This window comes from Erinaceus europaeus, chromosome 4 (genome assembly GCF_950295315.1).
Source record: "Erinaceus europaeus chromosome 4, mEriEur2.1, whole genome shotgun sequence".
Taxonomy (NCBI): domain Eukaryota; kingdom Metazoa; phylum Chordata; class Mammalia; order Eulipotyphla; family Erinaceidae; genus Erinaceus; species Erinaceus europaeus.
In genome coordinates this window covers 69,382,142-69,398,366 of record NC_080165.1, presented here as the reverse complement: position 1 = coordinate 69,398,366, position 16,225 = coordinate 69,382,142, and the positions used below count along the sequence as shown (strand labels likewise).

Genomic DNA, 16,225 nt, shown 5'->3' with positions numbered 1-16,225 from the left:
ACAACTGGAGTTCTTTCCCCACAACAAACTTTGAATAATGTTTATAATTTAGCAATCAACTGAAATGATGAAAGAATTACCACAATTGAAATAAAATATTTATGTATTTCAAACCAGTAGAATTGTGTCTTCAAAAACTAAAATAAGCTAAGAAAAACCTAGTCCTGAATTAGGGATGGATACAAATAAAATGGAGAATTTGTTTATTTGGGTTTTTGAGTCTCTTTTCTTCTTTCTAAAGATTTAATGAACTTTCATTTGAAATAAGCACAGTTTACAAAATTAGAGGATCTGATTATGTATTCTGTAAAAGTAACTAGTAGGTAAACAATAAAGTAAGTTTTCCAGGAGTCAAGAAAAGAAAAATTACTTCAGACTGTTTTATGAATGTTCTTCCAAAATCACCAATCCTTCAACAAAAATAGTTCAACGGAAGATTTCAGTTCCTGGTACTGAACTGAACAAAGAGAACCACATGTTTTTAATGGTTGCTCATAAACAACCCAAATAAATCTCCAAAAGAACAGCAGTGGTTCTTTCTGTATTTTTCCCTTCAAAACTCACAAGACCAATTCAACATAGAAATAAAAATTACTGTACTTTATGGCACCACTCATTTTGTGACACATTTATTTGCTGTCATGAAAGTCAGGGCCTCAACAAAGTAAATGAGATTTAAGGGGGACTTTTTTCCTTTACTTTAAGCAACACAAAATGTCTTTACCATTTAAGCCAGAGTTTATCCACCTCAAATAAGATTTTCAAACTAAGACACTTAAATATTTGTATAAATAAGGAAGATTTCCAAATAGTTTTCTAATCAGTTTTCTAATCAATTACAGTGCTGACACTAGATCAAAATTATGCTGCTAACTACCTTTTATTTTTTTAATAAAATGAAGCCTACACAACAGAACTATAACTTAAAATTTAACCGCTGATATTCTGCTTTCCCTGACATTAACTGCAAACTTATACACAAAGCAACAGCACACCCTGCTGGAAGTCAGCAACACAACTAGAGTATCCAGTAGCACTAGATTGTTAAAATTTCACCCAAGAAGAAAGTTACTTGAGCAGAGTCAGGCAGTTAAGCGCACATGGGGCAAAGCACAAGGACCAGCGTTAAGGATCCCAGTTGGAGCCCCTGGCTTCCCACCTGCAGGGGAGTCACTTCACAGGTGAAGCAGGCCTGCAGGTGTCTTTCTCTCTCCCTTTCTGCCGGGCTAGCCTGAAGGTGTTTCTTCCCGGGCACATGCTCTCACCCAGAGAGCACTCGACTGGAGCCAACCTAGCAACGTGGGAGAGGAACCAGGAAATCTCGTGGCTGAGCAGGAACTCAATGCAGTGCTGCCTTTATTAATCAGAAAAGAACTGCCTTTATACTTTCTGAAGCGGAAGTAGCAGGTTGGAAAAGGAAATGGGTAGGATGCGGGGTGGAAAGGATAAAAGGGCCAGAAAGTAGCAAGCTTCCATCTAACCAATGGGGATTAAACCAATGCCCTGCAGGCAGGGCCGGTCTCAGACAAAACAATGATTATGCAAATAGACCACAGCGTTAAGCAAAGCAAAGGGCCTGGCATAATGACCAACACCTCTCTGTCTTCCCCTCCTCTCTCCATTTCTCTCTGTCCTATCCAACAACGACAACATCAATAACTACAATTAAAAAAAAAAAAAAGGACAAAAGGGAAAATAAATATTTTTTTAAAAAGTCACTTCAGAAACTTTTATTTTGCCCTAACTGATAAAAGAAGTCACAAGTACTTGCCATTAGATGCTAATATATGTAATTTTTTTTTTTAGTCTTTATTTAAAATGGAAACACCAACAAGGTCATAGGATAAGAGGGGTACAATTCCACACAATTCCTACCACCAGAACTTCCATATCCCATCCCCTCCCTTGATAGCTTTCCTATTCTTTATCTCTCTGCACCCCAATAATGATCCTGGGTCCATACTCCCAAAGGTATAAACAAATATGTGATCTTAGGAGTAAAACTAAGACTTTAAACAATTTCATTTAGGAAATGCTGCTTTTTCTTGCCCATTTCCCTAAACTGACACAGCCAGTACCACCCAAGTTATTTTACTATTTATTTCTGATTTTAACCCTTATTTTCAAATCTACCTTCTGTAAAGATAAACTGGTAACAACATAAAAGAAAATGATGCCATTTTGTCTACAATTACCTGAGCCATACCTTTCTCCTCCTCATTCCACCCTGACTCTGAGACACATCCCTAAAGACCACCACTGACAATCTAGAAAGCAGCTTAGTGATTCATGAGCCACCAAATGCTATAGTGTAAAATGCCTACACAGATTCTCAAAGTCAAGACACATACACTATACTAAGAAATCACATACCAAGAAACCCCCTTGTTATACATTTCAATATTTACAGACATGAGGAGGCAGGAGTAGTAGTCACAGAAGTAATGGCACTCCTTCCTTAAACTTAGCACTGGGAGAATGAACAGAAAGATTTCTCAAATGTGTTTTCTTTGACTATATAAGGAGAGTTAGTTCCCTGGTACCACTGAGATCCTTCCTTAGAGAAAATAGACTATTCTAGCACTGATCTATAATGTCTAAGTGTCTGTGGTAATTTCTTGGCTCCCTATCCCCACATCAAAAAGCTTCTGATTGAGCTGTAGTCATTTTGGAAGGCACTCTTTAACAGGAAGAGCAGCAATTCTGAAAAACCAATAAAGGAGATCAAGAATGATCAAGCATTTCAGTATAGTTTTCCCCCCAAGAACTCCAAAACAAATAAATAATCATCTCAGGTCAACTTTTCTAAAGTTATCTGCAGTAGTTTCATTCCATTCATTATCTCTACCAAAGTATAATTAAATTAGAATTATGAAAGGGTACCAACCTCAAGTCTCTTTTCAAGTGATTCGATTCTGTCCTTTTTGCTAGCCAGGTTGGCCCGAGTGTAGCGGCTTTGCCCAGGAAGATATAAAACTTGACTGTAGCATTCTTCCCACACCTGATTATAAGCCTCACTTGAGAGTTCTCCATGGCTCATCCCTTGTTTTACCACTTCCATCTCCTGTACCAGGACATCCTGGGCCTATTTACAATAATAAATTCAGTTAAGTTTGAGTACTACAAATACTTGCCATCAACAAAGAGCTTATAAAAAAGACCAGTTTCCCTCCTCTGGAAAAAGTCATGGCATTTTAGTTGATTGGTTATTTTCTGGAAAGGAGGAATCACACCTAAGAAAAATGAATTAAAAAGCCAGTAGATCAATACATTGATCTGAAAAGCCAAGCATCTATGTAATTCTAATAGTATAAATGTATATATAAATGCCCTTTGCTTTCACACATAACAACAGCAGTTAATACTTTCTCATGTATCTTACTTAGGGTCAGGAACTGGATTTATAAGTTTTACCAACATAATCTCCAAAATCACAACCACCCACAATACAACAGTGACCCCATTTTAAAGTGATGAAACTAAGGTTCAGAGAGATTAAGCCTTTTAAGGAGCACATCACTAATTAGCAGAAGAAAGGATCATGTCCAAGCCAAGCTGTACCAATGCTTCGGTGTGTTCCTACCATCTACCACCCATTGTTTCACTTCAGGTTTCAGTCATGAAGGGGGAAATTAGACTGGTTTTTGTTTGTTTGAAGATTTAATTATTAATTAACATGGGGAAGGCAGAGCATCACTCTAGGACATGTAATGCCAGGGATCAAATTTAGGACCTCATGCTTAAAGGTCTAACACTTCATTTATGGGGTCACTTCCTAGAGTGTCCCTTCTTTCCTTCCTTCCTTCCTTCCTTCCTTCCTTCCTTCCTTCCTTCTTGCCCTCCTTCTCTCCTTCCTTCCTTCCTTCTTGACACATAGATTTCTTTCTCATCTGAAGGAATATCCCTGACATTGCTAGAGAATGAGATCAAGGGCACAAATCAGTTAGTGATTGATCATAGACCAGTTCTTTTCACTTTCAAAGAAACAGAGTTAAGAGGACTGGGAGATAACTGATCTGGTAGAGCACAAGCTTTACCATGCACAAAGAGCCATGTTCAAGCCCCCAGCACCACATGGAAGCACCTGCCACAGAAGATGCTTCATGAACAGTGGAGCAGATCTGTGGTGGCTCTCCTCTCCCCACATCCGTCTCTGTCTGAAATTTAAAGGGGCGGGGGGATGGAGTCTATCAGAAGTAGTGGAATTGCACAATGGGATGGAAGCTAGAGAAGACTGCCTTCAAATTACAGCCTTTACCATTAGCTTTCTGAATTTGCTTGACTTCTCTAGGTCTATTCCTCATCAGCAAAATAGAAATACTTATCTAACATGTTTATTATTAGGATCAAATGATGCCTTCATAATCATATCACATGACCTCTTCTTTATGGCTCATGAAAAACTGACTACCACTTCTTGTGCTTTATATAAAGTTCTCAGTGGGGGCCAGGCAATAGCACACCTAATTAAAAGCTCATATTACAATGCCGAAGGACCCAGGTTCAAGCCTCTGGATCCCACCTGCAGAGGGAAAGCTGCAGGTGTCTGTCTCTTTCATTCTCTATTTCCCTCTTCCCTCTCAATTTCTCTCTGTCCAATAATTTTTTTTAAAAAATTTAAGTTCTCAATGATCTAGTAACATCAGGAAATAAACACAGACCAAAAATATATAAAAATTCTAAACAAAGAAAAATAATGACGGGGAGGGGATAGATAGCATAGTGGTTATGCAAAGAGACTAATGCCTTGCCTGAGGCTCCTAAGTCCCAGATTCAATCCCCAACACCATCATAAACCAGAGTTGATCAGTGCTCTGGTAAAAAAAAAAAAAGGGAGGGAGGGAGGGAGAGGGAGGGAGGGAGGGAGGGAGGGAGAGAAAGAAAGAAAGAAAGAAGAAAAATCATGATTATAAAAGATAAAGGATAGAGAGTTGGGCGGTAGCGCAGCAGGTTAAGCGCACATGGCACAAAGCGCAAGCACTGGCGTAAGGATCCCGGTTCGGCCCTGGCTTCCCACCTGCAGGGGAGTCGCTTCACAGGCGGTGAAGCAGGTTTGCAGGTATCTATCTTTCTCTCCCCCTCTCTATCTTCCCCTCCTCTCTCCATTTCTCTCTGTCCTATCCAAAAACAACGACATCAATAACAACAATAATAACTACAGCAATAAAACAACAATGGCAACAAAAGGGAATAAATAAATTAAGAAAAAAGATAAAGGATGAATACTTTCAAATAACACCACTTAGTGGAAATAAAAGAAATCAACTTGAACACATTTAATTAAAATCTGACACTTTATTGTAAGAGAAATGGTATTTTATCCTAAAACTGAACTTAGTAAATATTTACAAATTCACTTCTTGCAATTATAAAGTTGAATTACCTATAAGTTATTCTTAAAGGATCTGCTACATAATTACTTCAATTCTATTAGAAACAAAGAGTAACATAAGAAATAAATTAAGGGAGAATATTTAAAGTACTACGTAATAGTTTCATACAATTCCAAATAACTCTGCAATTACTATTTTCAACACTTCTATTAGAACCCATTCCCAACAGACTCTCTTTAACAATAAGGTAATCCTTATTTCAATTTTTTGAATATACAATAAATTTTAGAAAATTTACTTTCTAAATTCTATCTCCTCCTCATATTCTCACTCTAGAAAGAAGAAACTAGTCCAAGTATGGAGTTCATAGTGTGATTCATAACCTTGGTTCAATGATTAAAATGTACTTGCACAAAAACTCAAGAGATGTCAGTTTCCCATCACAGTTAATAAAAAAGAGTAATTCAAAATTACTCAGAAGGGAAAAATTATTAAAAATTAAACTTGAATTCTTTCCTCTTTTCTAAAAATTCTATAACAAAGATATATGTTGCAATAGGGAAATCATGCAGAAAGGAACATGCAGCAGAGAAGACAAAAAGACCAAAAGAAAAAAAAAAACAAAAACAGATGGATCTGCTTTTTCCCATAAACAGATTAATTTGCCAATCCCAATACCAAATTAATCGTTCTATCACTGCCTCTCAGGGACAAAGACTAAAGGGGGAAAAATTGGGGGCTGGGTAGTGGCACACTTGATTGAATGCACACATTTACCATGAACAAAAGACCTGGGTACAACCCCCTGGTCCCCACATGCAGGGGGAAGCTTTATGAGCACTGAAACAGGGCTGCAGGTGTCCGTCTTTCTCCCACTATATTTCTCCCTTCCCTCTCAATTTCTCTGTATCTATCCTGTAAATAAACAAGTATTTTTTTAAAAAATAAGTTAATGTGGGAGTTGGGCAGTAGCGCAGCAGGCTAAGCGCAGGTGGTGCAAAGCACAAGGACTGGCTTAAGGATCCTGTTTTGAGTCCCCAGCTCCCCACCTGCAGGGGAGTCGCTTCACAAGCAGTGAAGCAGGTCTGCAGGTGTCTATCTTTCTCTCCTTGTCTTCCCCTCCTCTCTATTTCTCTCTGTCCTACCCAACAATGACATCAATAACAACAATAATAATTACAAGGGCAACAAAACGGAATACACAAATAAAAAAATAATAAGTTAATATTTGTCTATGATACACAGTAACTGACATATATTCCTGCTTAGATATATTCCTCTTCGAAACAGATATATTCCTGCTCAATTATACCTTTTTCAGCTCTTCCTTGGAGAACTTTTCATAAGGGTTATGTTCTAGATATCCAACATGCTCTGAGTTATTGGTACCAAATCCAACTGTTTTTCCTTTTTTATTTCCAGATGGTTCATAAGGGTAATGTAGAAGATCATAATGAAGCATTGTGATCATTTCTTTTTTTATTAGTTCTTCGCTTTTCTGTAAATCTGTTAGAGGCGGTTCCACATTTAAAGGTCTCAGAATAGTTTCATTTACCTGTGATTTTAAAGTGAATACAAACACCGAACATTAATGCAGCATATTAATCTTATTACTATCCTAGCATAAGATAAACAGCTACTTTATATTTTCAAAAAAATATTTTCTTCTAAATTACTATTTTTACCAGTAAAACATTTAAAAGACTGGATATGAGAACTACCTTACTATATTTCAGAAAGTAAATATAACTTTTGTTTTACAGAGTTTATGAATGATATAAAAAGCATCAATCACATAAAAGGAAACTTAAAACTCCCTGAGCGAGAAATTCTAGTACTTACTTCTGAAGGTCTTGGCAGATCTTTCTGGACAGCTTTGTGCATTCGTTTCATTTCCTTTACACGCTCTGCATCTCGTATGGCCTAAAAATTTATTTTCATATCCATTATTGAAGTTACACAGTGTCTGACACATTTCACTGAAGTTGAAAATACTTTAATTTATAAAACATGTATGTAAGAGCTAAAGTTGAAGATATCTGTGTAAATTTGCAGAAAGGCAATGTGACAACAAAAATTAATCAATTTATTCTGTTTACAATCAAAAAGCTCCCAATATCTGTACGAAAGCAAGGTTCTATCCATCAGATAATCATTCTTTTCTTGAATAACTGACAATCAACAAACTTGGAGGGAAATCTTAATTATTCCTCTTTCAACACAACCCTTTACCTCCAAAAGTTACTGCTTTTTATTTAAAAAGCCAATCATGGCGAGGCTGGCAGTAGCGCAGCAGGTTAAGCACACGTGGCACAAAGCGCAAGGGCCGAGTAAGGATCCCAGTTTGAGCCCCCGGCTCCCCACCTGCAGGGGAGTCGCTTCACAGGCGGTGAAGCAGGTCAGCAGGTTTCTATCTTTCTCTCCCTCTCTATGTCTTCCGTTCCTCTTTCCATTTCTCTCTGTTCTATCTAACAACAAAGACATCAATAACAACAACAATAATAAAAAAAACCAAGGGCAACAAAATAAATAAATTTTTTTTAAAAAAATAAAAGCCAATCACGTGTTGTTTCCTAATTCTTACATTATGAATTAATGTGCAGCAAAACACTAGAATTTCACATCATTTCAGAGTAAATGTAAGTCAAAGTAGCTAAGAGAACCAAATACAAAAAAATAGTATCTTCTATTACCCATCCCCCCAAAAAATCACATTCATGTGGCTTCCCTCTAAAATATGATTTTGGGGGTCGGGCAGTGGCACACTGGGTTAAGCACACATAGTACGAAGTGCAAGGGCTGACACAGGGTCCCGGTTCAAGCCTCCAGTTCCCCACCTGCAACGAGGTCACTTTATAAGCGGTGAAGCAGGTCTGCAGGTGTCTATCTTTCTCTCTCCCTCTTCCTCCCCTCCCCTCTCAATTTCTCTCTGTCTATCCAATAAAAATGGAAAATATGGCCGCCAGGAGCAGTGGAGTCATAGTGCAGGCAACCAGCCTCAGCAATAACCCTGGAAGCAAAAAAAGATGAACAAAATAAAACAAAACAAAATAAGATTTCCAGTGATACCATTCTTACTCCAAGTTCATGAAACTATTTTTTAAGTTTTATTGTTTTTTTTTTTTTAAAGATTTTATTTATTTGTTAATGAGAAAGACAAGAGAGAAAAAGAACCAGACATCACTCTGGTACATGTGCTGCTGGGGACTGAACTCAGGACCTCATACTTGAGCATCCAGTGCTTTAGCGACTACACCATCTCCCGGACCACAGTTCATGAAATTATTTAACTTCTAAAATCATCTTGAAATGAGCTGTACCATAATATAAACCTGACTTCCCTGGGAAAACGACCCCACCATGTGTCTTGGAGCCCCGCCTCCCCAGGGGCTTGCCCCACTAGGGAAAAAGAGAGACAGGCTGGGAGTATGGATCGACCTGCCAACGCCCATGTTCAGCAGAGAAGCAATTACAGAAGCCAGACTTTCCACCTTCTGCACCCCGTAATGACCCCATATTCCCAGATGGATAAAAAATAGGGAAGCTATCAAGGGAGGGGATTGGCTATGGAGTTCTGGGGGTGGCATTGTGTGGAAATGTACCCCTCTTATCCTATAATCTTGTCAATATTTCCATTTTATAAATAAAATTTATCCAAAGGAGTTACACCTTATTTCCAGTTCAAGATTTACCACATTCTAAAGATGAGCCTACATTATCATTTCTAAAATAAACATTTCTCATTTACACTATTCCAGAATATTACATGCAGATAACAAAGTAAATAACTATAAGATATAAGTGTGCAAGTGGATTAGTCTGATACTCTCTAACTTCTTAATTCACATTTTCTTATTGGTTCACATTGACCTAAAAACATGTACTTAACTAATCCAAGATAAACTATTTTTAAATCATCTTTTCTTTGCTAAAATGAAAAGCAACAGCTAAAATACTACTTAGGAAAATTTTAAAAAGCCTAATGGAGGGGCTAGGCAATGGTGCAGTTGATCATGCACATTAATTACAATGTGCAAGCCTCCAGTCCCCACCAGCAGGGGGAAGCTTCACTAGCGGTGAAGCAGTGCTGCAGCTGTCTCTTTCTCTCTCCCTACCTTCCCTTCCCCTCTCAACTTCTCTGTCCTATAAAATAAATTATTTTTTGTTTAAAGTACAATGAGGACCCAAGAGATAGTTTAGCCTATTAAAGCATATAACTTGCATGCCTGAAGTCTCAAAGGTTTAATTCTCAGTATTACCCTATAAAAGAGCTAACAATCCTCTCTAATAATCTAAGGAAAAAAAAAAGTAGTACAACAAATTTCACAGAATATTTCAAATCACTAAATAAGTTTTAAAACTGCCAGTACAGAGAGTGTGAGAACATTATTATACGAATGTATTATTAATAATGTATTTTTTTAAATACTGAAATAACATGTTAAGCAGAGATCCTGAACTTAAACATACTTTCTAGCACAACTGCTCACCTGCTTTCGTGCATCCACATCGGCAGCATCTTCAATGTAAGTATCATCTATTTCACGATCTTCCAGCTCTTTCTCAGCATTTTCTGGTAGAACAATTTCAAAGTCATTCTTTGGGGCAGGAAGACCCAACAACCCTAAACGGAGATGCTCACGAGATTCTCTCTCCTGCAAAGAAGAATGGGATCTTCTCAATAGAAACATAGTTAAGTAGTCAACCAATATTTTGTCAGTTTCTAAAAAATAATTGGCCTAATTTTAACTCGAGAAAAATGATCCCTTAGCTTCAGATTTGAGAGTCCTTCTGTTTAATTTCTACCTCAGCTTTTCCTCCACATTAAAACCAATCAATGGGAGACAGTTAGTGGTTGTACAAAAGGCAGTAATGACTGAGACTTCAAGGTTGCAGGTTCAATTCCCATCACCATCAAAGGCCAGAGCTGAGCTGTGTTCTGGTAATTAATATGTAAATAAGTAATAAATAAATAAAACCAATAAAAAGTTTGATTTCTCACCAATAAAGATAGTCTGGCATATTCTAATGAAAGTTTGAGAATTATCTTTGTAAGGACTGAAATGAATATTTTAGGATTTCCATTTAAGAAAAATACTTATGACAGCAAATGAAAGAAAAAGTTCAAAAGTCAATTTGTCCTTTGACTCATAAAATCTAATCTGAAAAAGAGGACTGATTTTCTGTGTGTTTATGTTTAATAAAATTATTAGATCATATGTAGGTCAAAGAAACAGTTTCCAGAGGAAACTGCCTAGCCTAGTACACAAAATTTTCCTACTACAACCTGGGCTCACCCACTGCCAATCACACATGCTAGGTATGTAAACCAGATGAGTGGCTAAGTCCAAAATGTGCCATGCTTACTTTCATTGTAGGCCTCCAACTGGAATAATTCTATGCTCCCCTTGTGAGAAACCTCCTCAAGGAAGGCTTTCCTTCATATTCACCCAACAAATGTGATTATTTCTTGGGCTCCCTAAGTGTGTTGGTTTCACTCAATTATAATTCTTTGGGGGGTTGGTTTAATACTGCCATCCTCCCAAGAACATAAACTTCGTTAAGACAAAGAACATCCATCGCAACTTTAGATCCCCTGAAGTGCCCAAATCTGAGTTTTGCACACAATATATCCAATTGTTTAATTCTTACAGTCACTCAGAGTTGGCATAATTTCATAATAATTTGGAAACTTAACAATTCTAAATCTATACATAAAGCTACAATTTATAGTAAACTAAATGAAAAGACCAGCCTCACTGGAATCCATTTGAAAATCAAAAGATCTCACCATGATTTTCTGTGGTATCAAATAATAATCCCCAGTGGTGACAAAATAATTAGTAACAAGAATAGAAGCACACCTCTAACTGCTACAATTAGCTTTCTCTAACACCTTACAAAACAAACTCAAGAAAAGTTCATCAACATAAGGAATAAACAAAAATTAATTAGGCTTTGAGGTTTAGACTGCCCTATTAAAAGTAGAGAGTAAACAGAGGAATTAAGTGCAAAATTAAATGTATAAGACATCTGAAATTCAATTGTTATTTTGTGGACATAAAGAAAAATAAATTTATCATCCAACAAGGTAAAGTACTGACTATTAATTGAAACAGACTTACTATCAAACCATCAGTATTCAAAAACATGTTTTAAAAGTAAGTTTATGAGAACAAAATGTTTCTCTTCTCAAGTCTTACAAATCACTTTCCTTCTCTAATGCCCATAGATGTAGAGATTCTTACGGTATATTTATAAGCACTGACAAAAGGGAAAACTATAATGGCACCCACAGAATATAACTTTTAAAGAGCATCAAAAGGAAACTGGCATGTACCATCTGCTTCACGTAAGAGGGATCACTGTAGTCTGCCATTCCATCCTCAGGATTAATGTTTAACTTGTCTCGAAGAGGAGTTCTGCCTGGAGTGGAGTTAATAACTGGCTTGGGAGTTGTCCCACTTCGAGGAGTTAGCCCTTCAGGTCCATGAGAAGGAGTCCTGGAAAGACAGACTTTCCAGTTCATTAAGTGTTACTTTTATTTGGTTTAGGCTTTTAAAGACTTTTTTTTAAATTTCTTTATTAAGGGATTAATGGTTTACAGTCAACAGTGAAATACAATAGTCTGTACATGCTTAACATTTCCACATAAGAAAACAACCCCCACTAGGTCCTCACCCCAGAATCTTTTACTTTGGTGCAATATACCAACTCCAGTCCAAGTCCTGCTTTTTAAACACTTTTCATAACACTGTTCTATAAGAAAAGCAGAAGAGATCCCAGACACACTTGTCTCTTCCTAGTTTTAAGCTAGTTTTAAATAGCTTAGGAATTTACACACAATATTTTCTTTTTAATGACTTCAAGTAGTCATTACTTTTGACATATTCTAGGTTCTTCAACTAGATTCAATAAATATTGTCTCAACCTTTTCTTTACAAAACTTAGCTAAAAACATAGTGAATAGAGGTCAGTCACTGCTCCCAAAAGATACCAGACAACTAATCTGGGCTTAATGTTTTCATCTCATCATTGCCTAGAGCTGTCATCCACCACATAATTAACACTGGCATGCATACATTAAGTAGTCTCTCCTTTACATTTCATTTAGAAACCAAACACCAAGCTTTTGAAATTACATCTAATATGAATCATTCTTAGTGAGGGCCAGAAGACTCTCTTAATTAACATTCTGGGGGCTAGACAATAGCAGACCCAACTGAACACACATATCACAATGTGCAAGAAACCAAAGAGGCTGCTCAGTGGCTTCATGCATGCTCAAGGCTGAGTTAATATCCCAGAAATACATTTGAAAAAGAGAAAAGAATAAAGTTTTTATTATTTTCCTTCCTAAAACAAATGTGTGTGTGTGTATTTTCTTTTTAATTAGAGAGATAATAGAAAGATACCAACCAAGAATGAAACATGAGCAATGATCAGCCCTGGCTTGTGGTGGTGCTAGGATTAAACCTGGGACCTCAGTTTCATGCATGAGAGTCTTTTGCTTATGCATTATGCTATCTCCCCAGTCCCCAAGGATAATGTTTTGAGATCTCACAACTTATATTTTAATTGTTAAATGCCTTTTTCCCCTTCGCTTACTTCCTGCATGTTGATTGTGCTCCAGACAGGTGGTGATTGATGCCAGACAGCTGTTCCCAAGAGGTGAAGTAGAGGTCTTATCGTATAAAACATGGTCCCTGCCCCCAAGGAGCTTACAATCTAGTTGAGAGACAAGACACACATAGGAAAGAGAGATTAGGCTCTCTTATAAGCCTTACAAGAAATGATAATTACTGTATGATCCTGCTATAACTATAGCAGTCTGAGATGCTTCCTATACTGAACAACCAAGTTGGGGAAAGTACCTTAACATTTTAAATTAAAAGCATATCCTAAATTTTCCCAAGCCATAACAGAGAGCAAATTTTAGCCTGGGAGAAAAATACAGCATTCTGCATAGGAGTGGTCCCATGTGCTATTACTGGCAGCACCAATACAGCTGAGCACTACTTTAGACCAAAAAAAAATTAATTCTATTTTAATACAATTTTGCTTCTGTGATGCTTGTATTTATAAAACTCTTCTTTAAGAAAAGCAGCAGCTTGTGGTCCGGGAGGTGGTGCAGTGACTAAGGCATTGGACTCTCAAGCATGAGGTCCTGAGTTCAATCCCTGGCAGCACATGTACCAGAGTGATATCTGGTTCTTTCTCTCTCTCTCTCCTATCTTTCTCATTAATAAATAAATAAAATATTTAAAAGAAAAAAAAAGAAAAAAGAAAAGCAGCAGCTTAAAATGAAACAAAAAGAATTGCAAATTAACTCTAGTTAATGATATGTATAAGAAAGCTTTTAAGGATGAAATGAACTGGTACTCAAAACTTTGCTATTGTTTCATCACTCAAGGATAATTTTTTCAGAAAGAAATAGAGACAGAGACATACACAGAGAGAGAGGGAAAGACATAACAGCACCAAAGGACCCTCCTATGTAGTGGAGACTAGAATCAAACCTGATCACATGCATGGCAAAGCAAGCACATAGACTATCTAGGTGAGTTATTTTGCTGGTGTGAGTTATTTTGCTGGTCCTATCTATAACTTATTTCAAAATGTGTCAAAAAATGGTTAATGGATATATATACAATAAAGCAAATAAAGCAAAATGTCAACTGTAGAAATCATGAGGTAGGTACATAAATATTTACCCTGCCATTCTACAAGCTCTCTGGGTGTTAAAAGTGTTCATAATAAAATATTGAAGGGAAAAATAGTTAAATATATGCATTAGTAAAATTACTATTTTTTATAGAATTAAACAAATGACGGTTAATAAAAGGTCCATCTGCTCCATCTGGGGCCAAGCGGTAGCGTAGCGGGTTAAGTGCACATGGCGCAAAACTCAAGGACCTGCATAAAGATCCTGGTTCCAGCCTCAAGCTCCCCAGCTGCAGGGGAGTTGCTTCACAAGCGATGAGACAGGTATACAGGTGTTTATTTTTCTCTCTCCCTCTGTCTTCCCCTCCTCTCTCAATTTCTCTCTGTTCTATCCAAGAACAATAATGACAACAACAACAAGAGCAACAAAATGGGAGAAATGGCCTCCAGGAGCAGTGGATTCATAGTTAAGGCACCCAGCCCCAGCAATAACCCTGGAGCCAAAAAATAAATAAATAAATTTTTAAAAATTTTAAAAAAATATGCAGGTATTGCAGGTAAGGTAATGGCTTTGAAATCTGTGAAAAAACGTAGCCCTGTACTATGAAATTTCATGGTTACAATTACATTATTTATTACAAGGAAAGAGAAATCAAAAACAATCTTATCAACAACCTTATGTCAAAGGTACTAAAATAAGCATGTTCAAGTCTTCAAATTCAAATTTTATAACAGAAAAATGTTTATTAGCAATACCTGAATGGGGTAGAGAGAACTGTGTTTGGAGTCTGTACAACTTGTCGCTGTGGTGTCACACCTGAGAAATCACTCTCGTGCAAAGGGGTGTTAAGTCCGCCTTTTAATGGGGTGTCCACATTAGTCAGGGCCATGAGGTTCTGAGCTTCCTGATAAAAAGATAAAGAAGTATGTTTTCAACAGCTTTCTACAGAATAGCAGAATCATCTCTTTTGATCCTACTATATAAATCACGAAACAGAATTCTTTTATTAATGAGAGAAAGTAAATACTAGACATGGAACAATTCAGTACTTCTAATCTTCCTCTCAGTCTAGCATAATGTCGGAAGTTTTGAAATAATTTTGTTTTTTAAAACTTACTTTACTTGATAGAACAGAGAGACACTAAGAGGGAAGGGGAGATAGTGAGTAAGAGAGAGACAGAGTGAAGACCAGGAGACCAGGAGCTTGAACCTGAGCCCTCTGTGCATGGTAATACGTGCACTTAACCAGGTGTACTACCTAGCCCCAAAATAAAATGATCTGTTTCAAGAAATGCTTTTGTAGCCTCATATACACTCACACACCTTCACAAACACTGTGTTACCCATGCTAAACCTCTTTACAATCATTAAAAAAAACTAAGAATTCAAATTTCCCAATATTAGACTAGAGTAAATATCAAAACACATAGGCTTTTGTCTAGCTTTATCACTTAATCTTTACCTAGTTCTCACTGGCCTCTGAATCCGAAATTTCTTCTTGGGAAAAGGTAACACACATAAAATTAAATAAATAAATTAGTAAATAAGTAAGTGTAAGGCACTACCAACTGGCCTATCTACCTCACAAGAAAGCTCACGGGGGTGTTTCTTTCTCAAGTGTTCCCTGAGTTCTTTAGGCAGAACTACACACTCTTTAGCACCTCACTATAATCCTGTACTCATTATTGCCATTGCACTTACAAGTCTTAGACCCTATCTCTTGAGGTTGTGAAAGATTTTTGTTTTTTTTTATTTATTTTTTTAATTATCTTTACTTTATTTGAATAGAGACAGTCAGAAACCCAGAGGGAAGTGGGAGATAGAGAGGAAAAGAGACAGAGAGACCTGAAGTACAGCTTCACCACTAAGCAAAGCTTGACTGGGTTTGTGCATTATAACATGTGCACTCAAAATAAATAAATAAATAAAAATAACATGCACACTCAACCAGGTGCACCACTACCTAGCCCCAAGATTTATTTTCCAGAAATACTCAGCCATATCTACTTCATATGTTCTTTTTCTTTCTTTTGCCTCTATAGTAATCAGTGGAGCTCATATGAGTCCACTGCTCCTGGAGGTCTTTTTTTTTTGGATAGGCCAGAGAGAGAGAAATTGAGAGGGGAGGAGGAAATAGGGAAAGTGAAAGATAAACATCTGCAGGCCTGTACTTGTGAAGCATCCTTGCTTCAGAGGGAGAACAGGGCCCTGAACCCAGATCCTTGCG

At 37.1% G+C, this 16,225-nt stretch overlaps 1 protein-coding gene across 1 annotated transcript in view; it reads right to left on the bottom strand.

Annotated features, from left to right (window-relative positions):
- CDC5L (cell division cycle 5 like) overlaps positions 1–16,225 on the bottom strand; it is a 55,550-nt gene that overhangs the window by 17,290 nt on the left and 22,035 nt on the right. The window contains exons 9-14 of the mRNA XM_007537381.3: positions 14,754–14,902; positions 11,674–11,836; positions 9,824–9,988; positions 7,176–7,256; positions 6,646–6,888; positions 2,888–3,085 (exon numbers count right to left, since the gene is read on the bottom strand). Of these exons, the coding sequence (XP_007537443.1) occupies positions 2,888–3,085; positions 6,646–6,888; positions 7,176–7,256; positions 9,824–9,988; positions 11,674–11,836; positions 14,754–14,902 (999 nt within the window). The remainder of the gene's footprint in view (positions 1–2,887; positions 3,086–6,645; positions 6,889–7,175; positions 7,257–9,823; positions 9,989–11,673; positions 11,837–14,753; positions 14,903–16,225) is intronic.